The 27,919-nt window shown below is 44.8% G+C and overlaps 2 protein-coding genes across 6 annotated transcripts in view; one reads left to right on the forward strand and one right to left on the reverse strand.

The window, feature by feature from the left end:
* The window catches only part of Chm (lysine acetyltransferase chameau), a 50,904-nt gene extending 42,138 nt beyond the window's left edge, over positions 1–8,766 (reverse strand). The window contains exons 1-9 of one of the 3 annotated variants that reach the window (XM_076799767.1): positions 8,039–8,763; positions 7,433–7,898; positions 7,108–7,353; positions 6,779–7,042; positions 6,522–6,701; positions 5,184–5,544; positions 4,450–4,744; positions 4,121–4,365; positions 3,853–4,039 (exon numbers count right to left, since the gene is read on the reverse strand). In XM_076799767.1, coding sequence (XP_076655882.1) covers positions 3,853–4,039; positions 4,121–4,365; positions 4,450–4,744; positions 5,184–5,544; positions 6,522–6,701; positions 6,779–7,042; positions 7,108–7,353; positions 7,433–7,898; positions 8,039–8,056 — 2,262 coding nt within the window. In that variant the 5' untranslated portion in view covers positions 8,057–8,763. Of the gene's footprint in view, positions 1–3,852; positions 4,040–4,120; positions 4,366–4,449; positions 4,745–5,183; positions 5,545–6,521; positions 6,702–6,778; positions 7,043–7,107; positions 7,354–7,432; positions 7,899–8,038 lie in introns of all 3 variants that reach the window. The other 2 variants (XM_076799768.1, XM_076799769.1) reach the window with 2 other exon arrangements.
* A 4,330-nt stretch (positions 8,767–13,096) lies between these two features.
* On the forward strand, positions 13,097–27,633 carry LOC143360308 (alanine--glyoxylate aminotransferase 2-like). 3 transcript variants are annotated; one of them, XM_076799024.1, is made up of 9 exons: positions 13,097–13,238; positions 21,095–21,177; positions 21,281–21,399; positions 21,845–22,079; positions 22,995–23,088; positions 23,731–23,939; positions 24,518–24,743; positions 25,180–25,578; positions 27,193–27,633. In XM_076799024.1, exons 2-9 carry the CDS (start codon positions 21,113–21,115, stop codon positions 27,298–27,300), a joined length of 1,455 nt encoding a protein of 484 aa, XP_076655139.1. In that variant the 5' UTR covers positions 13,097–13,238; positions 21,095–21,112; the 3' UTR covers positions 27,301–27,633. The 3 variants fall into 3 exon arrangements, with proteins under 3 accessions (XP_076655139.1, XP_076655140.1, XP_076655138.1); XM_076799025.1 differs by lacking the exon at positions 13,097–13,238 and adding an exon at positions 13,296–13,421; XM_076799023.1 differs by lacking the exon at positions 13,097–13,238 and adding an exon at positions 18,484–18,633.
* Positions 27,634–27,919: the final 286 nt, after the last annotated feature.

The following is a 27,919-nucleotide window of genomic DNA, read 5'->3' on the forward strand; positions in this document are numbered from 1 at the left end:
CGGGTTAGCAGAGTGTTGCGAAGATACGACGGGGGTTAAGTGGACGCGCGAGGCTCGCGAGGGGTGAAGAGGGTGGGGCCGATAGCGCAACGCCGGACGCGAAGAAGAAAAGAACACCGACGGAGCCTAGCGAAGAAAACTAGAGAGACCGGGACATAAAAGATTCGAAGGAACTCGGACGTTGCCGGAGAAGTATCGGGACGAGTCCGGGGGATGAACAGAAGACGAGTCCGGGAGATGAAGGAGCAGAGGTCTAAGGAAACGTCTACGACGACGACGACGACGACGACGAAAAAGATACGAGAAGACGCGCGCCAGAGGCGGAGGAAGAGGAGTAGGAGGAAATAATAACGACCCCGACGTCGCAGTGCCGCAGAAAGGTTGACGACCCGATGCCAGGCGACGCCCTCTCTCCCCTGTCGGCCTGCTATCCCCTCCTGGCCGGCCTCTGCAACCACCATCCCCTGCACCAGCCGCCACCACCACTACCACCGTCGCCGTCGGCATCCCCCACTCGGTCTAGCCACCCACCTGGCACTGCACGTCGCGTCGTCGGCGCATAGCGTGCGTACACCAGAACCACCCTAACTCCCTCGTTCCTCCCTCTTTCTCTCCTTTCTCCCTTGCTCTATCTCTGCGCCGCCATCACCACCGCGCCACCACCACCACTACCCACCACCGTCACCACCACCGCCACTAGGCAGCACCACAGTCACCCCACGACCGTCTGGCCAGGGTCGGGGTCATTGAACGTCTATAAAGATTTCGACTACGCGTTACCGCTGCCGCTGAAGCCGACGCCACTGCGGATGCAGCCAGCGTCGCCCTTCAAGGGGTACGCCCTTTCCTTCCTTCCTTCCTTCCTTCCTTCCTTCCTTCCTTCCTTCTGCAAGGTGTGCGACACGACGCGTTTTCTACGCTCTGCCCTCTAAGAACCAGCAGCCAGTAGTCAGCCTCTACGCCGGCTGCTGGCCTTCTTGCAAATTCAGAGAACCGCGAGGGGGGATCGATATCGAAATTATCAGGCTCTCCGGGATTTCCGTGGCGATCGCAGCGTTGCGGGAATCGGGGACGACGAACCCACCCCCTTCGCTGCGAATTATTTCGGGGATCCGGATGAATCGCGAGATCTCTCCTCTCACGCTCGAAATAGAGGGTCCGTCGCCACCACCCTGTTCGTCCTGGTTCCCCATTTTTTTTTTTTTGTTCTAGACATTTCTCGGAGACATCAAGTTGTGCAAAGACGCTGGTCGGATAACACGAACCACCCTGCGCACAAAGAGATAACCAGATCCGTCGCAGCCCTCCCCCAAACGGGGATAAGAACGTTTTCTCGAAGGAGAGCGCGGGACGGAGGGGGCCCGAGGGGAGGCAAAAGGGAACGGGGGTAAACGTTTGCTCGAAACCGACGGAAATTTTCGTCGACCCCCATCCCCTGGCGCGGCCGCCTGCCGCCCCGACCGCCCCCTTTCCGTCTCGGCCCGGGGGTGCGGATTTGCCGCGTCTTGCGCCAGGGTCAGAGGTCGTTGAACGTCGGTAAAGATTTCAACTCCGGCGATGCTGTTCCGCGGTAAATAGGCGTGCGTGGAGGGCTGCCGCGTTTCTCCCACCGAGCGGACCGAGATAGAAGACACCCCCTCCGAAGGCGACGCACACCCAGGAACCTGTAATCCGTGCACGGCACGCGGCACGGATGCCATTACCAGCCGCGGTAAACCGCAAAATAGAAGCAAAAATGCCCTTCCAACAACCCCCCCAACCCCTACCCCTTCCCCCGCGAATATATTAGGTCATCCGGTAACGGCGGCTGCAGATTCGGGGTGGAACGCCGTCGTGTTTCATACTCGCAGGCCGAATGGTAATCGTTGTATCGGTAGCAACCGTCTTTCGACAAGTCCCGGAAGATGGGGCTACGAATTAAGGGCCCGGTCTTGGTAGATTCGCGATAAGGTAGAGTGACCACGTTACCGACAAAAATAGGCGAAAAATGGTTTCACGCGCCTCAACTTCTCGTCCTTGTATGAGAATATTTTTCGCTGGGAAAGGGCTCGTTCGAGAGAGGAAGGTTCAATCTAGCGCGCGCTGGTCATCAGCTGACGAGATTATGCAGATATTTGGTAATATAAGCGATAGAAGTAGGCTAAAAATTGACGATGTGCGTGCCGTGGAATCCAAGCATTTTTATGCCATTGGATGAGTTTTAAAATATCGCCAGCTACAAATCGGGCTATATTTTGTCTTGATTCTCTGCGAAATAAAGCGAAAAACTTGAAGCACGTTTCTGGCAAGTCAGAATTCATAATATCGATAATACAAAAAATGTGACAAGTTTAGTCACAGACTTAGGACTCGTCGGATCAAGACCAAGATGGACCTTGAGTCTGTGTCTGATGGCTGTGAACAGAAATTATACAGCAGTTGACCTGCTGACTGTAAAAAAGTCACGTGACTTAAAGTCCCGGTCCCTTAATTTATATAGTTAATATTTTTAACTGTATTTGAGCTAGATCCATTGGTCTTCTTGTCGCAGGCAATCGCACAACTTGAAATTCGTCACCGGATGCTGAATAGCTAGGCGATACCTTTGAAATGCAGGACCCAGCATCCAAGTGTTATAGTGTAAGGGAACAAATTACTGTGCCTATATTAATTATACTTATCTTTAACACTAGAACCACCGGATGAGTCAATATGACTTGCTCCTAATTTTTTCTTTTAGAAATATTGCAATTATAAATATGTTGAAGTTTTTAATAAACTTCTCTATCCAAGTAGATATTTACACTAAACTCGTATGAAATCTAAAGAAATGCAGTTTTATTGTCATTATAAGACAATGTATGCTAGTTGCATTTAGTGCTTGGTTGTTCTAATGTTAAAGCACAGCGAATACTAAAAAAGAGATGTATAACATATATACATTAGAACTACCGGACCAGTCAAAATGACTGGTTCCTAATTTTTTCTTTTACAATTACTGAAATTGTAAAAATGTTTTCATCGGTAATTTTTTAATGAACCTCTTCATTGAAGCACATATTACAATAAAAGTTGTATGAAGTCTGAACGGGCGATATACGTCAGTCGCATTTATTGCTCGGTACTTCTAGTGTTAATGAGAAAAATGTAACATCTTTTTTTAAAAATATTCAATATCGTATAAAAAGTAAGTATAATTAATATAGTCACAGTAATTGGTACCCCCACAGTAATCGGATCCCTTACCCTAAGTAGCAAGCGGCTCGCTTCGGAGAACCACCGGTGATTTTTCTTTGCCGATCATGTTAGGTTCGCGTCGAGATGCTATGGCGTTTCGTGAATTCGTGCGAGAATTGTGGAGGTCGGTTTCGTTTCGCGGTACGATTCCGAGCGGTTTTAATATTATCCTCGGGTGTTGTTTGCGAGACACCTACTATGCGAACGTGGGCCCCGTCGTTTACGCAAGTGCCGACCGACGCAAGCGAGCGCACACACCGGGGATCGTATCGTGAATCGTGAGCGACGCAGTCGCGCACGTACGCGCGCGTGTCTCGCATTAATATCTCCGCCGGTGGATTGTCGCAACGAGGCTTGGGGCCAATAAGAAACGAACGCCTCGAAAGAGAGAGAGCGAGAGAGAACGTTTTCCTTCGATGACTCGATTTTATTTGTCAACCGGCGGTCGTCTCTTCCCGGTGGCTCTGTCACGTGGCCCTGAGTTCGTACAGAGCAACCCCGAGGGATACGGCGAAGGCGATCGGCCCGATGAATCGGAGTAAAAAAGGATATCGTTCTGTTCAGGGCCACTCGGTGCGTGCGCGCGCGCGCGGTCGTCTCCGATTTCGTCTCGAGAAAGGTGGGGATGAGGCTCACCTTGCTGAAGTAGCCGACCGTGTGGCACCCCTCCGAGTCCCCGATCGTCATCACGTAGAAAAGGAAAGGCTCCACGTCGTAGTACAGCGTCTTGTGGTCCAGGAAGAATTTGGCCAGCAAACAGAGATTCTGACAGTACTGCTTGTAGCGCTTCCCGTCGACCTCCCACACGCCTATCTTGTCTTTCCTGTACCGCGAAACGACCCGGTTATAGTCCCAATCGCGAACGACATGTCCCGACAGAAAAGGACAACCAACGATCACCAACCTGTACACCTCGTGGCCAGGAGGATGCCTCCACAGGCATTTCTCCCTGTGCCGCCTCAACACCTGACGACTCTTCGCGTACCGCAAGCAGTACTCGCACAGGTAGAGCTTCGGGGCGCGGCTGAACTCTTCGGGATAGGGGCTCTGGTACCACACCTCCATCTCCCATTTGCCCATCTCGATCACCCGCGTGCCGCCCACGTTCCTGCCCTCGCCGTCGTACTCCAGCTCTTTCAGCTCCTTCTCCTGGAAGCGAAAGTGCGCGATTTGTAAGTCGTCGACATTGATCCATCGATCAACAAACGCAAAAGAGAAAAGAAGGAAACCTACGATCTTTTCGCTGGCGATCGCCTGCGCTTCCATGAACAATTTCAGGTCGTAGTCCGGCGTGAGGTTCGTTAAACGCGGCTGTCGGTCTTTCTCGTTTCCCTGCAGCTCGCCTTCGTTGTCCGTTTCGTTCCCGTCGCCCGAGCTGCCCTTCCATTTGTTCCTCTGCTCTCTGACTTTCAGCTGATAGTTGCGCTGCTCCGTTGTCTGGTGCACGCCCTTCGGCGACTTCTTCGCGAGGCAGGAGACGGACTTTTTCCGTTCCTCCTCGCGCTTCTTTCTGTCTTTGTAGAATTCCCTGGAAGATTCGGTGTCTCGTTAATCCATATACCATTCCTTTGACTCAAGGCAGGCAGGCATGGGCAGAGATTGCCCCGCGGGGCACCGCGTTTCGCCGAGGGCAACGAAGCCACGCCTCTCCGTAGAGCACCGCCCCCCTATCCCCACCATCTCCCGAGATGATGCGTGACCCATAATGGCGCTCAACTCGGAACAGAGCTCACGGCACTAGAATTGCCAGATAAAGTCTTTCCCTTCTCTGCCATTTATGTTCTCCTATAGCGACTCTCCCCGCGGGAATAATGTGACGTCGCGTATCATCGCGCAGAGAGTCGCTAGAGGAGAGTCGAAACCACGTTTAGCGATAGAGGCGGAAGCATCTAACGGCGTATACGTCCGGTACCCTGTTCAGCGTTCGCTGCCCATGCCCGATTCGAAGAAAGACCCAGGCTACTTACACGCAAGCTTGCGGCGTGGTGTTATGGTACAAAGGGCAAGCCTCTAGGGTGAAGTGGGATTCGAGCTTGCCGGAGAGGTGGCCCCTGGAGTCGCATGCCGGCGCCAACAGGCATTCCCTCTCCTTCGTGACGCGCGCACGAGCGTAATTCCCTTGGCCGGATCTGCCGCCGGTGACATTGTTGGGGACGGCGGTGTTTTGCGGCGGCCGATTCGCACCGGAAGCGTGCCTGGCCTGGGTGCTTGGACCGGCGCGTTTAACCGGCGATTTGCTGGTGCTCCTCTTGCTCTCGGCTACTCTCGATAAATCACACCGGATCAGCGGAATTTGCAGGATACGCTTACACGCTACCGTTTCCGTACCTGAGAACCATACTGCCGCCGTAAGCAAAAAGACTGTATCTGCATCTTAGGACACCTTGGACACATGCTTTCTGTTTCTTTTCTTTTTTTTTTGTTTGTTTTGTTTTATTCTTTTCTTTGTTCTATAGGATATATCGTTTGTCCCATCGACCACAGGATTCCCTACGGGCCACATAATATATATTGTATAGTTATATGTCCAATCCATCCGTCCAGAACCGCAAATACTGCTTTTTTGTATTAAGGAGGCAGCATAGAGTCCTAAAACCACCGCCTGCAGAAATGTACGTCTCTCTAACCGGCTCATTTCTCGATCGAACTTGTATCTATGCTTCTCTGTTTGCAGCCTTGTACAGGATGTCTCGGTAATTTGCGACGCGACCGGGCACGAAGCGTGGTTCCTCGTGCGAAAGTATGCGGAAAAACTGCGACACTCGTCCGTTACAAGACCTCGTTTCCCAAGAAATCGAATTCGCGGTCGAACGACGGTCCAGGATGCCGTGGCTATCGTATTCTGTTTGTTTCAATTTCGAAATTCAAGATCTCGAAATCGAAGCCTTGTACCAGCAAACTTGTATCACATAGTTTCGGCTTGTTTCGTTTTCACAGGGAATCGTCCTCGTCCAGGTTGTATCGCGGTTACTCGAACATCCTGCGTTTTGCTCGCTAAACGAACGTACACGAACGCTATGGTGTAACGGTGGCACTAGACTGTTTACCTATAGCATCTAGACTAATAGGTATCTCCTTTGTTTCAGCGAAGGGTCGGCAGGAGGGACTGAACTCATTGGAAAAGAACTAATGTCCAAAATAATCTCACTCTGTCTCTTTCGTACAGAGTAGAAAAACCAATTGGAAATGAAAAGTAATAGAAATGGTTGGATAACCAAAATATTAAAATACCATACACAAACAGAAAGAAACGAAATTTCCAAAGAGAGGATCTAGAAGCGAGGAGAATAAGCACACGATCGTACCTGCGTCAGACTCCGAATCGCTGGCAGCTTTCGTTTGAAGTTGAATCAATTTGCTGCCTTTACGGGTTTGCAGTTTCCGCTTGCCTTTCGTTGTCGCCTTCGAAGCGGCGGTCTCCCCGTGCTCGTCCATTTCTTTCTCGCTAGCGGACGCGTCGGCTTCATCTTCGCTTTTAACCGTGTCTGAAAAGTATTTTCAGAAACGATGTACCGGTATTCCGTGAACGATGTGTCCAAGTAGCATTAACAAAATGAATTACTTTGTCGTTTTGTACACTTTTGCGGTTTCACCGGAGCAACCGTTGCGGATGGTCGCTTTGGTAAAACGGTGGTCGCGGCGGTGACCGTTGCGCTCGGCTGAGTATCTTTCTTCTTAATCGGAGGCTGAGGACTCGCTATGCTCTCGGAGGACTCGGAGTCCGTGCTACTGTCCGACGAACCGGAGGAACCCGATCCCGCGGAACAGCTTTTCGAACTCGCGGAACTGTCAGACTTCTGAGGCTGCACAGCTTTCGTTAACAGACCTAAGGAAATCAGGCTGTTAGTTCGGAGAACCTTGACGCGATCGCGATTAACATGGGACACCGACTAGATCTACTTGGAGCTGCTGGTTTCTGTTTCACGTCATTCGGCTTTCCCTTAGGCTGCTGAGTTTTCGCATACTTGGTAGAGTTACTCGTCAACTTGGTCACGATAGCCTTTGTCGGAATACCACTGTCGCTTTCGCTGCTATTCTCCGGGCTGAAGATACTCTTCTTCTTCTGTTTCTTTTGTACAGGTTCGGACGTTGCCTTCGTCGATTTGTCTATCGCTTTTCCATTGGCGCTTGTAGATGCTGCAAATTAGTACAGGTTCACTGGTAAAAAACAATAATACCTATTGCTATAGTTATGCTCCATCAATTGAATATTTACCAGCAGGTTTATTAGGCTTATTGCCAGCTGGTTTAGGGTTCGTTGCATTTTTCTGTTGAACAGAAGCGGCCGCAGACTTGGCAGGCGGTCTCTGCTGTTTAATGACGGGAGCTACCGTTGCTGTAGCCTTGGGTTTAGCCGGTGGTTTTCGCTTTGCCGATTTAACTTTGGAGGGTGAGTCTTCGGACTCTGACGAATATACAACGGATCTACTTTTTGGAGGCAGTCTCTCCTTGCTTTTCGCTTCGGACGACGGGACAGGAACCGTCTCAGCCTTAGACTTGCCATGCCGGTTAGCGGGAAAGGTTGGTTTCTTTTTTGTTCTCTCCGCATCAGAAGCTTTTTGGCTATTGGCAGAGCTGCTAGAGTTCTCTGAATCGGACGAGCTAGACTCGCTTCCAGAACTGGAGGAACTGCTGGACGAAGAACCAGAACTGGTCGACGAAGTAGATTCCGAACTGGTTGTCTAATTTGAAAACTTACGTTATACTTGTCAGTCGTAAAAATAGTTAACATTATGATCGTCATCACAGAATTAAATGCGACTTGAAGCAAACGCAACTGTACACAGTGTTTCTGTGTATAACCTATATAACGTTTACGTACCTTTCGTTTTGGAGTCATTTCTGTAGGGCTACCTCTTCAAGAAAGAGCGAATACCTTTTAACATCATTTCTGTAACAGTTCCTAGTCTCCTCCACAGTTTGTATATTGTAACAATTCATTAGAGTTTCTAACTTATTTAAGGCAACAACTTTCCATTTTCTACAATCTTATTTGTACACTTCAAAACAATACATCAACTCATGACTAGATATGAGATGAACTGCTACTTCCGAACCACGAGTGATTCGTTCCAAATCACGGTGATTTTTCGTGATCGCTTCTGATTGGTGGAGAATATAGGAACATAACTGTTCTTGGTCACTCTATATAGTAGTCTGTGTTCTCGGTACATGTTTTCTTAGATACTCGGCTTAAGCCCTAAGTAGAGAATTTCAGCTTTACCATGAAAATGCAGTGAAACATTACTCGCTAATATGTCACAGAGTTGCTCTTCTATTCTCACGTCGCAAAATATTTTTATTGCGAAATATCCTGCAGATGATACAAGTTGGAACTAGAATAAAATCCCTAGTGTTCTTCATCTCTTCAACAAATTTTACTCCATAAATTGCATTAATTATTTAGTTATTCACGTTTTTCTGAATGTTACTCATTTCCTTATAATACACGTTAAACTAATTAAAATACTAACGGTTAACAATTGAAGTATCTTTACCGTGGCGCCATGTACAAATGATTCTTGCCTCTTTTCCCATAAGACACAATGCATATTCCGGTAAGAATCATTTGCTACATTCAAGTGTTCGCACAGCGCCATTTCACGTAGCGGCAAAACGTTCAAACTGCTAGTCAAACGTTATCGACAGAGAGGACATTTCATTTTTTTTTTATTGTAAAAGCTTTGGTTCTAATATGGCTTATCATGCCAAATAATTGCTGCTATCATTTCCACAGACTTGTACAGAGAAGTATAGTAAAAAAAACCGAATAGTTACCGACAGATACGTCAACGTCGCGATGGTAACGTCGCATTTCTGGAACTAGCTTACCCACGGAAACGGAAACGCTCCTGCCACCTGGCGGAACTATGCCTAAACTAAAGGCTACATTGCCGACCGTAGTAACGGGATAAAAGTGACGTTACCATCAGAATGTTCCTGTCGGTAACTGGTCTGTTGACTGGCGAACAGTTTGGGCGTTTTGCCGCTGCACGAATTGGCGCTGTACGGAGGTTTAGTAAGAGCAAATGAATCTTGCCGGATTTTGCATTGTACCTTACGGCATTTACGGCAAGAATCATTCGCGCGAAAATGAAGAAATGAACAATATTCCAGAAAATTATCAATAACTAATTAAAGGCCATTCCACCGACGAGATATATATAAAGACTGCCAGCCTTACGGGAGAACGTGTCGCTCGAAAAATACGGTGTTTTCTACTACCCTCTAGGATAGATTTTGGCTGGAGTGAGAAACAGAAGGCCAACGACGGTATTTCGTCGGTGCAGAAGCCCACTAAGGAAATTCTCGTCGGTGAGAAGGTGATTCATCACGGACCCATATCGATTATCAAATGTAATATTCTCCGACCAGAGTTGGGCAAAATATTTATCTAAATAAAAATTTCGAATAACGAATAAAAGATAAAAAAATTTTTATTTCCTTATTCGAAGGTTCGAATAAAAAAAGTATCTTTATTCGACGAGTATCGAATAAATAATTTTATTCGACGAGAATTTATCCGACGAAAAAAGATAATTTTTTTTATTCGAAGTGGATTTATTCGAACTTCGAATAATTTTTTCATCTTTTAACTGTATTTTCTATTCGAAGGCTTCTAATAAATCTTCGAATTACTTTTACCGAGCGCCGAGATTCAAAGACCCAGCGACGACAAACGACATACATACAATGTAAGCGGAAGGAGAATCGCGCACGAATGAAAGTTTAAACTTTTAGATTTATCAATATATCCTCATAAAATTGTGACGATCGAATGGAGGGGATTTTTCTGATGAAAATGTGGTCAAATTCGAGTGTAATCGAACAAGTTTCATCGATACGTAATGTCACGATAAAAATTACAATTTCATTAAAGACGGTCCAAATGATGTTGTGTTTTGACTCATTTTGATCGGGATAAGCTCTAAAACTCATTCGTATTAACAATAGTGTTCTGATTAAAAACATAACAGCATAAATTGCTAATAACGCTTGACCCTCCATCGGTGGCCATTCTACCGACTGCACCAATTTCGTCGGTGCGAGAGATAGCAATTCCTCAGCAGTTTGAGCGTTTTACCGCTACGTGGAATGCCGCTGTACGGACACTCGGATAAGAGCAAATGAGAGCAAATGATTCTTGCCGGAATGTGCATGGTGACTTATGGAAATATCGGCACGAATCAGTTGCGATCGCATCAGAACATACAATTGATATTTGATCAAGGATAAATCAATTTTTTTCTGCACGATACCCGAAGGACGATACATTTCAATCGAATTCATCGACGTACCAGAAAAAAATCCGTTCAATAACAATCCATCGAGCCGGGTGTCGCGTCTAATGTTAATCGAAGTTAAAAGTCATCGTACCTTTCGTCAACTAAACAATTGATCTTGTGTACACAATAAACGGGAGAGGCCGGTCGCGAACCGTATCATCGAGATTACGAGCAACACGATAGCGGCTATCACGTGTGTATCACTATCGTCCACGTGCGGCACGTGTCGATCAACATGTTTGCCGACAAATACCGCCTCGTTGAACAGAAATTTTCAACAATATTATCCTCCGAATGCCGAAATAAAACCGAGTCAACAATGTTTGCTCAATAGAAATTACCTAACAAAAACAAGATGAGATCTCCCGACGCTCATTATCGGAACGCATAAATGTAGAACGACTCTGTTAAAGAAAATCTTAAAAACTGCAAATTTTTCCGCCGAAATTGGAAAATTGCACATTACATCCGGAGTCTAGTAACAAAATTGAATCTGGTGATCCAGATCACAGATCAGAGTGATATCTCGATCCAGCAACATAACAATTAGCGGCGTACCTTATCGCGTTATCACCGCCTCTTCATCATTCTTAATTTTATTTCTGCCGTTGCCCCCGTTATCTTCAGTTTACGTAAATATAATCTAAAGTATGTTATTCAATACAGTACAAGATAGTCTTAATCGAATTCGAACGAACGATTATTCTAATTTTATAGGCGTAAGTGTTCTTGTTTGAGTTTTACCATACGAAGTACCTGTTGTTTTTTAAGGTTTACAAACGCCCGCAACTGGTCGCCATTTTTGTCTTTTCACCCTGCGTTTCTATTCAAGGACTAATTCGTCCGTTGCAAAATCGACTTTCTAACTTTCTTTGCAGTTACCGCTCGCAGACGCGATCGAATTTCAACTATGCTCGCTCGGCGACGACGTTCTCGCCGCGATAAGACGCTAAACAAAAACCAACGAAGATAATAATGCTAATGGAAAACTACCGAGTGGCTCCGTGCGCAAAATAGAAACGATTGTAATAGTCGTCGCGGAAACCGAGCGTCCGGAGTCAATTGTACTCATTTATAAACAAAAAAGAAAAAACTGTAAATTTTCAACAGGTTTCGCTCGAACATTTCTCGAGCACGGTTCGACGCACGTGTGCATCGACTTCCGGGGACGCCATGTTGGCCATCGGAACAACACGGAAAGAAAGCAGCGTGGCGATCATTCATCGGAATTATTTACGCTAATACGCCGCGATAATGAATCAATGACGACGATAACCGGGGAAGAGGTCGTGAAACTTTCCACGAGAGACGCTCGGCGGAAAAAAGTTCGCCATTTTCGAAGGGGAAAGGGGGGTTGGTTGGCGAAATCCTGCGATCTTCAGTTTTCGTTGTTTACTTGTCGTTGGTGTCCGTTGACATTGAACATTTTATAATCACAGAATTTACTGCTTTCGTGTTGCAATATAAATCAGCCGAGTCTCGATTTTCAGGTCTCAATTTTTTCCTCACCTTACCGCGACAAGCGGCGAAAGGCAAAAACGATAAAGCAATTGACGTCAAAGCGGCAAAAAAAAAATCGATCACATTACATAAACCAAATAAGTATAGTCATTTTTATCAAACATTCGAGAAGTTATGCTTTCAGAGCCCCGGTGTCCTAACGTTAAATTAGTCGATTAGTTAAATCAATCAATGTTTGATATTTGGTTCAACGCGCAGGCACACCTTGCTTCACCAGCCTCCAAAATGGCGCCCAGGCTGATTTGGAGTAATTACCCGAAATCGTCAATTAACGGTGCTACACTTTCGGTGCTCTCATTTATAATATTTATTCCTTTAATGCTTGTATAATATTTTCGGACCTAGTCGCCATTTTGTAGGAATTTTGTCGCTCCTCTGTAGGAATTAGGAAAGACGTAAAAGAACATTTCTTTTAACGATAACAATAGCTCGAAATAATACTTGACCGAATGATGAATTTCATATCAATCGGTGTCATGAATAGGAGCATCCGATTTCTTCGAATAGGAGCATCTTTATTACAGTAGATAAATTAAATAGTGGGAATGTTGAATGTTGAAAATGTTCAAAGAAATTCAGAACGTCGGCAAAATGACCTAAAATAAAAATAAAGAAAAATTTGGTTTTTTAGTGTCGGAGATGCACAGGAGTACAGTGTTTTCTCGATATATGTCAACAACACGGGTCTTGCCAGCGACATATATCGTCCAGGAGATACTATTGTTCTTCCATCCACGTGAACGTCGTACCCGATCCATATTATGTTTACACTCATCTTCGGGGTATACCTCACGATAGTGGTGATAGTCCAGTGACTTTTATCAGCCAAGTATTTGCGACATATATCGAGGAACGACTGTAGTCGTTTTGCAGGATGGCAGACGCGTAGGATCGCGGTAGCCGTGTATCGACGTCGGGAAAAAGCGGCGTCCACGTAGCGGTGGACTCGCTTGTCAGTCACTATGCCAATGTCAAGCGATTATTATACACGAGGTCGTCCTCCTTTGCATGAAACTATCAATAGACGTGCGAGTTTCAGTGACTCTCACGCTCACGGCGACACAGCGCAGCACGGAGGCAACCCGCGGAACCTGTTTTGTCCGGTGGATCGTTCTCGTAGACCCGTAGATCATCGGTGGAACGTGATCAATTGCGTTTTCCGATCCTTCTCTTCCGCTGACGAACGATCAATCGCTCCCACCACTGGCCCCCAAGGTACACAACGCTTCCTACGACAGTCTTCCGCCGAGCGATTGAATGTTCGGAAAATCGCGCGAACAACGTCGTACAATTTTTCATCGAAACATTTTAATTGTTGCCGATTTTTATGCAAAACAAATTTATTTTCTACCGCAGTTGCAAGAAGTGTTTCATTCTTTCCTCGATAACTTTGATAAGGTAGAAATAATTATATCAGAATTGCGCTCTCTCGCTTTATGCATTTATAATTAAAATTACCTGATCGAATATGGGATTGCAAAGACAAAAATCGAACGATTTTCCCAAAATTGAACCGTCTATTCCGAAAGTGGTGTGTCCAGTTAAAAAAAAAAAATGAGATATCACATAATTTGTATTTTTTTTTTTAATAAACAAAAGATGGACTTGCACCACTTTCAAAATAAACGGTCCAATTATTGAAAGAGAAATTTTATCGCCTGTTTCTTGCAATGGGTTTCGACAATTTTTATTTTGCACGAAGATCCTAGTAATTATACGCCGGTGACTATGACAGTTTTCTGTGAAGAGATTGTTCGCGTTGAGATTGTTCGAAAATGGGAAAACTGTTTCGGACGACAGGCCAAATGTTTTGGGCGACGGTCTTCGGAAGCGGATTGACAAGAATTGTTAAAAGAAATTCGTAGGACCTCCGTGGAAAAGTGGATGTTAATTTATAATTTTGTAAACTCAACCAACCCCCTCATTGTTGCTTTCAAACCCCCTTTTTTGGATTTTTTGACCCTTACACTTTAAAAATAGTCTTATAACACCGCTGCTATTTTGAGGTTACATTTTAAGAATTTTTATTTCCTCCGTGGAAAAGTGGATGTTAATTTATAATTTTTTAAATTCAACCACTCCCCTCATCGTTGCTTTGAAACCCCCCATTTTGGATTTGTTGTCCGACCCGTTTGGAAAATCGTCTTAGAACACCGCTGCTATTTTGAGGTTACATTTTAAGAATTTGTGGGACCTCCGTGGAAAAGTGGATGTTAATTTACAATTTTGTAAACTCAACCACCCTCCTCATTATTGCTTTCAAACCCCCCCTTTTTGGATTTTTTGACCCTTACACTTTAAAAATAGTCTTATAACACCGCTGCTATTTTGAGGTTACATTTTAAGAATTTTTATTTCCTCCGTGGAAAAGTGGATGTTAATTTATAATTTTTTTAATTCAACCACTCCCCTCATCGTTGCTTTGAAACCCCCCATTTTGGATTTGTTGTCCGACCCGTTTGGAAAATCGTCTTAGAACATCGCTGCTATTTTGAGGTTACATTTTAAGAATTTGTGGGACCTCCGTGGAAAAGTGGATGTTAATTTACAATTTTGTAAACTCAACCACCCTCCTCATTGTTGCCTTCAAACCCCCCCCCCCCATTTTGGATTTGTTGTCCGACCCGTTTGGAAAATCGTCTTAGAACGCTTCCGCTACCTTATGCTTGCATTTTCACGATTTGCATAATTTGCAAATTAAATGCTAACCTAATGCACCTAATTATCTTAACGCTCCTGTTATTTTGAGATTGCATTCTAAAAAATGATATGTTCCTTCGCATAAAAAAAAAAAACATGAACGTCACAATGACTCGATAGAATGATCTCGTCGATCATGTCGAATCGGCTCGGCGACAGAATTTCCTTGAAATGATCGTAAGGGTGTTTTTCCAAAGGAGATAAAATGGCGGCCGGGCGTGTGCGCGTACAGAAATCAATCAAGCCGGCTCGCGTATTTGTGAATGATAGCGTGTGCATGCGTACGGCAGGACGGATTTATTGACAGAGAGCCTAATCGTCTGTCTCGGTCACGTTCCGCTCACGCTCGTCTCGAGACAAGAGAGCAAACTCTTCTCTCGGCTTACAATTAGTGTGAACGGCCGAAAGCTTCGAATTCCCGTAATCTCGCGTTCGCGTTGACGCACGAAGAAGATTATCGACGGAAAAAACAGAACGATCGCGGCCGAAGAGAATTCGAACCGGTTCCCGCCGATTTTCGCCGAGACTCGGCGATTCTGGGTCACGCGCGATATCATTATCGCGAATGCTTCGAAAAAGATCGGCCAGAAAAGACCGATCTATGAGGCCGGCTAGCGAGATTGCACCGGCGCGGCTGTTTGTCAACCGAGCGAGGCTAATCGGATTTATGATCGTCGCTGAAATCAGCACGCCCACGTAAATCACCGACGACTCGAAAAATAATCGTATCGCTCCCGCTTCTCGCTTCTCGGCCGAGATAAAAATCATTGTTTTGCAGGCGATACTTTTTCGATCGAGAGAGAGATCACTGGATCTCGCCGATCCGCACCTTGCAATCGACGCGCGGTGGCAGAAAAAGGGATCGGTAGCTGATCACAATTATTCTTTATTTGTTTATGTAAATGTTTGTGAAACTGTCGGTACGTCTTATTTACCGTAGCGAAAATTGTTCCGAGTTACCAATTTTCAGGTTTCGTTCATTTAGGGAGTCTGTTTTTTGACCACTGTGGCGGCGCAGGAATTTTTTACTCCGCTTGGACTTGCTTAAAAAATAGTCGCTTGAAAATAAATGCCAATGAATTGCAATTTAACACTAGGGTCACGGGACCCGTCAAAATGGCGGATTCTACTATTTTTATTTACGATTATTGAGTTTGCAATGACGCATCAGTGAGGAATTATTCAACAAATTTATTTCTTTTGGTAAACATTATATAAAAGCCACGAATAATTTGGACAGACATCTTCTTGTTATTTTTATAAAGAAATGTAGTAGTAGTACTTTATTTTGTTCCCCTCAGGGTTACAATTCACCTAGCCTAACCCTTTCTCCCTCGCGCCGCTCTTACACTAACCTTACTTCTATCTTAAAAATGATCTGATTTTTCTAATTCTATTTTCTTATTTTTCTATTTTTTCTGGTACCTTATTTTTCTTATTTCTCTTTCTATTTTTCCAAAGTAATGTAAAATGGTCGCTCTTGGTACCCCGTAAACGTAGTATTAACAATACCGAAATCGACGAGTAAATGATCTGATAAGGGGAATGAAAATTGTTATTAACAACGCCTTTCATATACGAGACAGGTGAACGGAAGAACGGTTGGCGCAAAACGCGCAAAATAGACCATCAACGTGACACAAAGCTCGACGGCAATAGTTTCATCGCGCCGATCATCGCAGTCATCTACGCAGTCATTCCACCGCTCACGGTCACCGGGATCATTCTATTTCTAGTTCCTGGTTCGCTGTAAATCATTCGGGGTCGCCAACGGGCTCCGCGGACTTTTTACTTTCAGTTTTCGTCGGTCCTCGGGCGAAACGTTGATTTATTTCGACAAACAACGGTCGGAAAAATCAGCGAAACCGAGCGAAATAATTTCTTATGCCGGTTGTTTTGCATCCGCTTCCTTTGTGCAGCGCGCGAAACTGCGGTTGCGACACATGATGCATTATTTGCGATCATGGTAGCTACGCGACACTCGATCCAAGCGGAGACACAAGCGTTGCTTAACGTTCAATCAATGGGCTGCGATTTTTTTCATATTCACACCGCGAACGATTGTTTAACACAGCGGCTCTCAATCGTTCGGGAACTTGGTCGGCCCATTGTGTGAAAAAGAAACACGTCGATGTGATGTTTTATAGATTTATGCTGAGCGTCGTCGATTTGGAAACATAGTGTACGTGACAGGACGGTGATTAGGCGGTCGACTAGCGAAGATAAAAATTAGCATTCGCTTCGCAAATTCTGCAAATCGGGAAAATGCAAGCATAAGGTGACGGGAGCGTTCGAAAAATCGAAAAAGGGGGGTTTGAAAGCAACAGTGAGGAGGGTGGTTAAATTGACAAAGTTGTAAATTAATATCCACTTTTGAATGGAGGTCCTACATACTCTTGAAATGTAACCTCAAAATAGGAGAAGCGTTCTAGGGGGATTTTTTAAATGGATTGGTCAAAAAATCCAAAATGGGGGTTTCAAAGCAACAATGAGGGGTTCGATTGAGTTAACAAAATTGTAAATTAACATCCACTTTCTCAAGGAGGTCCTACAAATTTAGAAAATGTAATCTCAAAATAACAGCAGCGTTCTAAGACGATTTTTAAAATAGGTGGGTCAAAAAATCCAAAATGGGGGGTTTCAAAGCAACAGTTAGGGGACTGATTGAGTTAACAAAATTATAAATTAAGTTCCACTTTTCTACGGAGGTTCTACGAATTTTCAAAATGTAATCTCAAAATAACAGCAGCGTTCTAAGACGATTTTTAAAGTAGGTGGGTCAAAAAATCCAAAATGGGGGGTTTCAAAGCAACAGTGAGGGGACTGATTGAGTTAACAAAATTATAAATGAAGTTCCACATTTCTACGGAGGTTCTACGAATTTTCAAAATGTAATCTCAAAATAACAGCAGCGTTCTAAGACGAGTTTTAAAGTAGTTGGATCAAAAAATCCAAAATGGGTGGTTTCAAAGCAACAATGAGGGGACTGATTGAGTTAACAAAATTATAAATGAAGTTCCACTTTTCTACGGAGGTTCTATAAATTTAGAAAATGTAATCTCAAAATAACAGCAGCGTTCTAAGACGAGTTTTAAAGTAGTTGGATCAAAAAATCCAAAATGGGGGGTTTCAAAGCAACGATGAGGGGGTCGATTGAGTTAACAAAATTGTAAATTAACGTCCACTTTTCCACGGAGGTCCTACAAATTCTCAAAATAGCGGAAGCGTTCTAAAAGAATTTTCTAAACGTATCGGACAACAGAACCAAAATGGCGGGTTTCGAAGCAACAATGGGGATGGATATTTGAATTAACAAAGTGTAAATGAACGTCCACTTTTCCACAGAGGTCCTACAAATTCTCAAAATGTAGTCTCAAAATATCAGGAGCATTCTAAGACGGTTTTTGAAGTGGTTTACCTAACAAGTCTTAAAAGGAAGGGGGTGGGGGTTGAAAGCAACAACCTAGGGTGCGTCAATTAATCGAAGCTAAAAAATTACCCTCCATTTTCCCGCGTAGGTCCCGCAAATTTGCAAAATGCAATCGAAAGGTAGCAGAAGCGTCCCAAGAGGATTTCCCAAGGGGATCAGTCAAGAAATCGAAAAACATGGGATTTCGAGCGGCGGGGGAGTTGAAAAATCGCTCGATCGGTGAACAATCGATCGCGGCCGCGATTACGGAGACGGGGGCGGGAACGATGGGCCTCTGTTATCGGTCTGTAGGAGGGGCAAAAATCATTCTAATATCTCATTAGGGCGAAGAGGACAGTGCGCGCGCAGTGTCCCCCGCTTTTCTTCCCGACAATCGGCAAGCTCTATATATGACGTCACGTCGGAGTAGGTCGCGGCACTCAGCTGACGGCTGCATTCAGAAGTTGAGGAACCGTGACTTACGATTACACACGAGTTCAGGTACGATCGAGCTGAATCTGCTCTTCCTTCCGACTGCCGGGTTCCGGCACCCGACTTCCGGTTTCCGACTCGCGGAGGACGCGTCCCATCGATCTTTCCTCTCGATTTTCCTGCTTACACTTCGCTCTTCATTCTTAAACCGATCCAGAGTCGATTACAAAATTTTCTTGTCTTGCGCTCGTTTTGGTGGGGGAATTCTAAGGGATGGACTTTATCCGGTGTACGCATTAATCGGTTAATTGTTTTCAAACTGTTCGAACAACGTTCTACTCCATAATCGAAATCGCCAGAGGATAGCTGTATAGCTGGTAAAAGATTCAATTTATTTATTTACTTAATGCACCGTCAGTGTGCATAGTACAATCTTATAATTCTAGTTTAATGTATTATATATTAGTGACAAAAGATTCATTTATTTCTTTATTATTTAATGCACCGTCAGTGTACATAGTACAATCTTATAATCCCAGTTTAATGTATTATATATTAGTGACAATTATGTAATAGGTTATAGGTTCTAGTTGTAATGATTGAAATCCTTCTTCTCGATCGCGTGTAAATTTCGTTTTGCGTTATTCGGTTCTGTTGGGGAAAATTTAAGGGGCGGAGTTTATTTTATTTGTTGAATATACATCGGACAAATTGGGCAAATTGATTTTCTCAGGATCCTCTCTTACCGCTCGACGAGGAGCGAATAAAAATGTCTTGTAAATTAATAATGTCTTATTATTAATAAACAATCTTTGTTAAAACGTTTCTAATCCCAGCGCTTTGTTATTTGTTCAGATTATTCAATTTATTTATTATTCCCCAACGACCGGGGAAATGTGTATAGTATTTTACATCTAAATTCACGTCGACCGAATTCTCGTCATCGTTTTGCAACGTGGTCTCGCGATTTCGTAACCGGACCGTAGCTAGACGAGCACTGTCGAAAGCTCGGAGTCGGGTCGGGTTATAATTAAACCGTCGTTATCGTTTTCATAAACAGATATGATTGCGGGCCAGCTATTAGCAACAACAACCGTTGCAAAATCGTTTTATCGACGCCTTTATCTCTCTCGGCCGGGCTCCTAGCCGGGATCTATGCGCGATCTCGAGTCGCGCCGAAGGAATATTTTCCGCGACACAATGACGAAGAGGAAAAGGGAAGAAGTTAGAAAGGTCGAATCGATTCGAACGGTCGAAGCTATCGAAAGTGAGCTTCTAATGAGATATCCGGTCGGGAAGAGATACGATATTTTCCTATAAACGCGATTTATCTCGAGGCATGGGGACTACGGACGAATCACGTGCACTTATCGGGCCTCGGAAAATTACTTGTCCCATGGGGAACGGAGTCGACACCCCGTGCTCCCCCCCCCCAAACAGATTACGTTGTCCAACTGATCGATTTTTCCGCGTTTCGATAACCCACAGACGATTTTCACCCGATTTTTACGAGCGCCGTGTTTTAGAGCTTCCGTGGCGAAATGCCAAATTTTCAACTTTCAGAATTTTTCCTGCTTGAACCGCCAGAGCTACGTGAACGATTTTTACGCGGAACGATTCTTTAGACTCTGCCGAATGTGACAGTATATTTTTTTATAATATTTCGACCATTTACAAATTTTTAAATAATTTTTAAGCCCGAATTCTATAGAAAGTCAATTTTGAACCAAGTACTCAAATTTTAGAATTTTTCCTGATTGAACCGCGAAGGATACGCGACCCATTTTTACATAGAACGATTCTTTAGACTCTCCCGAACGTAGCAGTATTTTTTTTACAACATTACGACCGTGTAAAAGTTTTTGAATAATGTTTAAGCCCGAATGCTATAGAAATTCAATTTTCACCCAAGATTTCAACTTTAAGAATTTTTCCTGCTCCAACTAAGAAAGCTACGTGCCAGATTTTTATACAGAACGATTCTGTACACTCTCCCGAACGTAACAGTATATTTTTTTATAACATTACGACCATTTACAAATTTTTAAATAATTTTTAAGCCCAAATTCTATAGAAATTCAATTTTGGTCCAAGTACTCAACTTTGAGAATTTCTCCTGCTTCAACCACGAAGGCTACGCGAACGATTTTTACGCAGAACGATTCTTTAGACTCTCCCGAATACAAAGATATATTTTTCAATAACGTTGTCAATGTTTGAACATTTGGAAACAGCGTTCAAATACAGCGGGACACGCTTCACTCGCGATTTTCCTACTTACTCTGAAAATTAAAGGTTCCACCTATAAATGAAAAATGTTAAAAAAATCTCTAGAAATCGTCTAGCGCTAAATACCATGTATCTTACTTCAGACAATTTTATAAAATCATGTATGGTCGTTTATACCTTCAAGATTGTTGCTAATTTGATAATGTTGCTGTATGATATAAAAAATATGGAACAAACTTGGAAAAGGGGTTCCAATTTATTCTTTAGAAATGTTTCTTATTGGTTACTTTCCACGTTTCAGAGACCCTGATCATCGACTATGGCAGAGTCGTTGGAACAGATGCCGAAGTCAGAGACGATTAGGCTTCGGGAGCGGCACATCGGGTAAATATTCACCTAATCGCTTCTCCTACTCTGCTCGCGTTATCGCTCGAAGTAACGTTTCCTGCGACGGCGAAGTGAGAATGATGGAATAATCGTTTCACAGGCAAGCGTGCAAATTGTTTTATAAATCGAATCCACTGAAAATCGTCCGAGCCGAGGGTCAGTACATGTTCGACGAAAGGGGGAACCGCTATCTGGACTGCATCAACAATGTTGCACACGGTGAGAACCAACAAACATTCGTCAATTTTTATGTTGCATAAAAATCCGCAGTCCAATCATTCCCACATTATTACAATAACATTTACAAATTTCTACGCGGGACATAGGCGCTAGCTTCCAAAATCAGCTAACAAATTAACCTAATAATTAAAAAATTCATATCAAACCAATCCTCCAGGCTCTTCGTGCTCGCAAAACCTGAAAAAAGTTAGTCAAAACTGGATGGCAACGCTCCAGAATCGGTTTAGCTACCGATTTTCAAAAATCCTGCGCTCCGTACGTCGAAGTGGCCCCTCGGGAGCTCGAGCAGTGCCCCACGGGGCACTCCGAGCTCGCGTCCTCTCTGGAACGTTCAAAAGTCAATGTTTCTAGGGTTTAACGTTGCAGAAATATTCTGTTGCTCCATCTCTCTTCAGCAAAATCATTGAAACTAATTGACTTACAGTCGGCCATTGTCATCCGTCGGTGGTCCGCGCCGGGCAGGAGCAAATGGCTCTGGTGAGCACGAACAATCGGTTCCTGCACGACGATCTGGTGATCTGCGCTCATCGGCTGGCATCGTTGCTCCCGGAGCCGCTGTCCGTCTGTTTCCTGGTGAACTCTGGGAGCGAGGCGAACGACCTGGCCCTCCGATTGGCTCAGACGCACACGGGGAACAAGGACATCATCTGTCTCGATCAGTAAGTCCAAAGAAAATTCGATAATTGTACCCACCGCCGCTGGGGAACGCTCGATCGGGGCCACTAGACCACGCCCTCCGGCGCAGGCCACGCCCTTCAGCACAGGCCACGCCCCCTGGGCTCTTCCGACGATCTTCTACCTTCTGATCATTCGTGAAGCGATTCTAAGCGTTCCCGAACGGCGGCGTAACGATTTGTCGCTGACAATTAATGCGGTACAAACAGTTTCCGATGAACACGGGGATCACGGCGAAATTCAGAGAACTCTGTTGTTAACTCGACACTGTCAACCGCAGTCGGACCGAGCCCAGCTGGCTGTAGTCCTCTAACTATCTCACTGTCTCTCTTTCTGTCTTGCTACCCCTCGCTCACTGTCAAACTGATTTTTGCTGCGCAGAGTGGCGAGGGTTGGTCGCAACGCCCAGTACACACGCGTCCGACTAATCGTGTGGGTTTCCTTTTTTGTCTGTTTGCAGCCGCTGAACGAAGTGATCGAGGGAACCAAGGAAACAAACGGCGACCACAGAGACAGAACATAAAGCTATTGTCGTTTTAGGTGCGAACACGAACGACAAGATGCCGGTAACCCGTGAAGAGATGTATCGTTGTTATCGACTGTCGAGAGAAGAGTGTGTTGTGAACCGTTTTTTGATTGGACTAACCGAGCGAGATCGTGAATTTTGGCAAAGCGCCGCACCCCCACCCCCGGGGTTGTCCTCCGGGACAGAAGAGAGGGGATAGCTTTAGTTCGTTTTTGTTGGTCCAGATTTGTCCGAGAACACGAGGATGGGCTCGCGACGAGGAGGAGTAACGATTTTCAGGGGAACGGACGGAAGGCAAGCGCGAAACCGCGCGTTTGTTTGAGATTTGGGAGAGGGGCGTGTCCCGCTTCAACGTTGTTCTTTCTGGTTCTAGTGCTTATCACGGCCATTTGACCTCGATGATCGATATCTCGCCGTACAAGTTCAACAAACCGAACGGGCCCGGAAAGAAAGACTGGGTTCACGTGGTAAGCCTTATTCTTTTGCTTGTATTTCCCCTGAAAGCACGAAACCGTTATTACATTATAAAATTGCTGCTGTATATTTTATAGAAATACTCCTATAGCCCTTAAACTGTACACACTTCAATTTCACTTACTCACTTTTGTCATAAACTTACTGGAAACTTATTAGAATTGCCAAAGGAGGACACAAACACATTGTTTTCTCGATATATGTCCACAACACGGGTCTACCTCGTGACATATATCGACTAGGAGATACTATTCTGTGATACTTTGAAGAATTTCTAAAGCAGAAAACAAGTACAATGTTTTCTCGATATATGTCCACAACACGGGTTTACCTGGTGACATATATCGGCTAGGAGACTCTATTCTGTGATACTTTGAAGTTGGCACTCCTCGGTGACCGAGGCCACTCCAGCTTTGGGACCCCTCACAGGGTATACTCCAGTCTAGATGGGATACTTCTGGGACTTTTATCGCCTAGATATTTAGGACATATATCGAGAAAAGATTGTATTCATCTGGTTCCGGTGTCTTGCGATTGATTCTTAATTTGCATGAATATCCCCAGGCTATTGATAATTCTGTCGACGCGTTGAACAGTGTTTGTCAGTGATCTAATTTCGCCTAAACCTGTTCCAGGCACCGTGTCCGGACGTTTACAGAGGAAAGTACCACGAGACCGACTATCCCGGAGAGGATCTCGGAGTGATGTACGCGAACGACGTCCGAGACATCTGCCAGAACCTGAAGGCACAAGGGAAAGGCGTCTGCGCGTACATCGCTGAGAGCTTGATGTCCGTTGGAGGACAGATCCTGCCTCCGCAGAACTATTTCAGGAACGTCTACAGGTACCAATTAACTGTTCATTAATTCTCGGATGTTCAGAATCCTAGACTTCCACCTGGACCGCTTGTCAGTGGATTGTGGATTTTATGACAAAAGTTAATACGTCGAACACAAAATCGAAAAGACACTAGAAGGATTTAGACTCCGTAATTCACGATAAGGTAGAGTGACTACGTTACCGACAAAATTAGGAGAAAAATGGTTTTACGTGCCTTAGATTCGCGATAAGGTAGAGTGACCAGGTTACCGACAAAATTAGGAGAAAAGTGGTTTTACGTGCCGTAGATTCGCGATAAGGTAGAGCGACCAGGTTACCGACAAAAATAGGCGAAAAATGGTTTTACGCGCCTCGACTTTTCGTCCTTATATGAGAATATTTTTCGCTGGGAAAGTGCTCTTGGCCCTTAAGGATATTGTCACATTATTTGTTCGACTTTTTAAGGTCCTGTAAGAGAAAATATAATTTTGCGTAACTTCAGACTCGAGCAATTTTTATTCTGCACAAAAATCCGCAGTCTACTCGCCAGTTTTATTTTTGCGGGTTCTTGAATCAATGATCGAATATGATCGAATGATACAGGCACGTTCGAGAACACGGCGGTGTGTGCATCGCAGACGAGGTTCAGGTCGGTTTTGGCAGAGTCGGTAGCCACATGTGGGCGTTCCAGATGTACGGGGAGGATGTGGTACCGGATATCGTCACCGTAGGAAAACCCATGGGCAACGGCCACCCCGTGGCAGCCGTCATTACCACCCCCGCGATCGCTACAAGCTTCAAGAACACCGGAATCGAGTACTTCAACACAGTAACTATTCCGAAATTCATCTTCTAATACTTTACTCCTCCTACCAGGTCATTCGACGGGAGATCGATCATTTTCCAGACGAAGTAGTACAGCAATTTTTCTCAAAATTAACTGTAACGTAGCATACGCTATATTAGGGGGGGTTTAAGTCATCGTTTTGCTGACATCAAATTCGTTCAGAAGATGCAGAGTTTGCAAGTGCAGACTGTCTCTGCGAGGACAAAGGGCCCGTATCTTCTGAACGAACTGGATACCATCAAAGTGATGACTTAAACCCCCCCTAATTTCGCGTGAAGTACGTCACAGTAAAGTTTGATCAAAATCTGCGGATCGCTTCAGTAAGAAAACAATCGATTTCGATCGATCCAATTTCAAAAACTAAGGGACGCTCGTCCATGAGAAGTTCTAGCCTAATTAGAACGGTATTTTCTCGCAGTACGGCGGCAACCCGGTGTCCTGCGCGATCGCGAACGAAGTGATGAACGTGCTGGAGCGCGAGAATCTCCAGGAGAACGCTCAGCTAGTGGGCAATTACCTGATATCCGAGGTGAGGAAGCTGGCGCAACGGTGGCCGATCATCGGGGACGTGCGCGGCGCAGGATTGTTCGTCGGGATCGAGCTGGTCCGGGACAGGATCACGAGGACACCGGCCACGGAAGAGGCCAGGTACGTCGTCGCCAGCATGCGGGACAAGAAGGTGCTGATCAGCAGCGACGGCCCCGACGACAACATCCTCAAGCTGAAGCCGCCGATGGTCTTCAATATCGAGAACGTCAACCACCTGGTCTACCTGCTCGACGTGGTCCTCCAGGAAGTCGACATCGAGTTCCAACAGGTAACTTCCTGCTTGCTTCCCGGTTACAGTGAATTCTCGTTACGAGTCAGTTGTGCCGTTCTAGTGACTGACTCTTAGACGAAAGTTGCTCGGTTGTCGCCGAGCGTCGCGTTTGAAATACACAGGCCACGCTGGAAACCTAAGAGTCATATCCGTCTACGAGTCATAAAAGCCTATGACTGCTAAGCGATAGTGACAAGAAGACTGAGAAAATGTCTTTCTCCGATACAATGTTGCACGTACCTCGAGAGACGGTTCCACTGACTACAAATTGTAAGGTTGCCACTGACTCGTAACGAGAATTCACTGTGGTCCCTTTTACTTCCCGTTTTAATCCCCGTCTCGATTTCGAAAGAAAATGGTACTTTACCTGATGGAAGAAAATGGTTACGCTCTTTCGATGTTGTGCGGCTCCACGGAGTATCACAGCGGGATTGAACGGTCTCGGCAGACCCGAAGTAGAACTGCGTCTTCTACCAGTGAGTCAACAATGTTGCGCCATCGACAGAAAATGATCCGCACGTTTGCGCAACCAAGTTTCCAGGAGGATGGGTGTGAAAGTGCATCGAGCTCAGAGTGTGCTGCTTACGATAGCGTCGCGTTCAGATAAGCACGCGTCACGATTACATCCGGTCTGTGCACGTGCCACGATTACACCCGGCCTGTGCATGTGCTGCGCTGTCACCCGTTAGAATTTTAACAATCCGTGCTGCAACAATGCTTCGAATATTCGGAACCGGGCCTGAACAAGTCGAAAGACAATTTAATTCGCCGAAACTTTCGTCTCGAGTCGGACGAAAATGGCACTTTTCATTGTATTTTGCACCCCCTCGCAAATTTTCAATATTTTTTGTAGTTTTAATGGTTCGTTCGACTTGGAACAATGCCTGGAATATTTACAGAAGACGAAAACCGTCTTCGAATCCACTGAGAGACAATTTAATTCGCCGAAACTTTCGTCTCGTGTCGGACGAAAATGGCACTTTTCATTGTATTTTGCACCCCCTCGCAAATTGTCAATATTTTTTGTAATTTTAATGGTTCGTTCGACTTGGAACAATGCCTGGAATATTTACAGAAGACGCAAACCGTCTTCGAATCCACCGAGAGACAATTTAATTCGCCGAAACTTTCGTCTCGAGTCGGACGAAAATGGCACTTTTCATTGTATTTTCCACCGCCTCGCAAATTTTCAATACTTTTTGTAGTTTTAATGGTTCGTTCGACTTAGAACAATGCCTGGAATATTTACAGAAGACGAAAACCGTCTTCGAATCCACCGAGAGACAATTTAATTCGCCGAAACTTTCGTCTCCTGTCGGACGAAAATGGCACTTTTCATTGTATTTTGCACCGCCTCGCAAATTTTCAATATTTTTTGTAGTTTTAAAGGTTTGTTCGACTTGGAACAATGCCTGGAATATTTACAGAAGACACAAACCGTCTTCGAATCCGCCGATAGACAATTTAATTCGACGCTGGTTTGTCGAGACGGGAAAATTAAATGGTCGTTCTTGCGAGTTTGAATATTTTACGCAGCTGCGGCATGAGCAACGAGAACGTTAATTGGAGCGGCGATGATTAATTAATCCGCGGACCGTTTTCTTGTTGCAGAAATACGAACCGGTGACGATCATAAAAGCAACGATCTCGCAAATGGACGTGGACACGGAGAGCGGGAACCGCACTGCTGGCAAACCTCTACTTGTTCGTGCTAATTAACGGACAATCGGCACGTGTATACGTACATGCATATAATATATTTATGTATAACCCGCGGTCGAACGTAATTTATAGTATTATTGTTGTATGCGTATTTATGTTGTATCAGAACGAGGAACACCGTGCGTATAGAGTGCGAGAGAGAGAGAGAGAGAGAGAGAGAGAGAGAGAGAGAGAGAGAGAGAGAGAGAGAGAGAGAGCGAGAGAAACGAAAGCGGATCGACAAAAGAGACATGTAATTATTAATTAAGACTAACGAGAGCTGTTCGCGTGCAACCACGAGAATACCAGCTAATGTAAAATATAGTTTAATACATGCTATTTTTCATTATACACGAGATTGCTGTTATTTCGCAATCTTTGCGATTCTTCCTGCCATCTATTCCGCCTGGATCACACGATCGCGAATGATCGGGACAAGATCCGAACAGAAAGATTAATTTTCTACTTGCAGTCGAACAAATCTGTTTAAATATTTTTTGGAGAAATTTGGTTAAATATTTCGAGAAAATTATAAGCAGAATGTGTATAGATATCCCCACGCGTTACATACTTTTCAATCTGCTGTCGCATAATTAACAGGAAAAATATAGGAGCGCGGGATAAGAGGAAATTGTTT

The sequence above is a fragment of the Halictus rubicundus genome, chromosome 13 (genome assembly GCF_050948215.1).
Source record: "Halictus rubicundus isolate RS-2024b chromosome 13, iyHalRubi1_principal, whole genome shotgun sequence".
Lineage (NCBI taxonomy): Eukaryota > Metazoa > Arthropoda > Insecta > Hymenoptera > Halictidae > Halictus > Halictus rubicundus.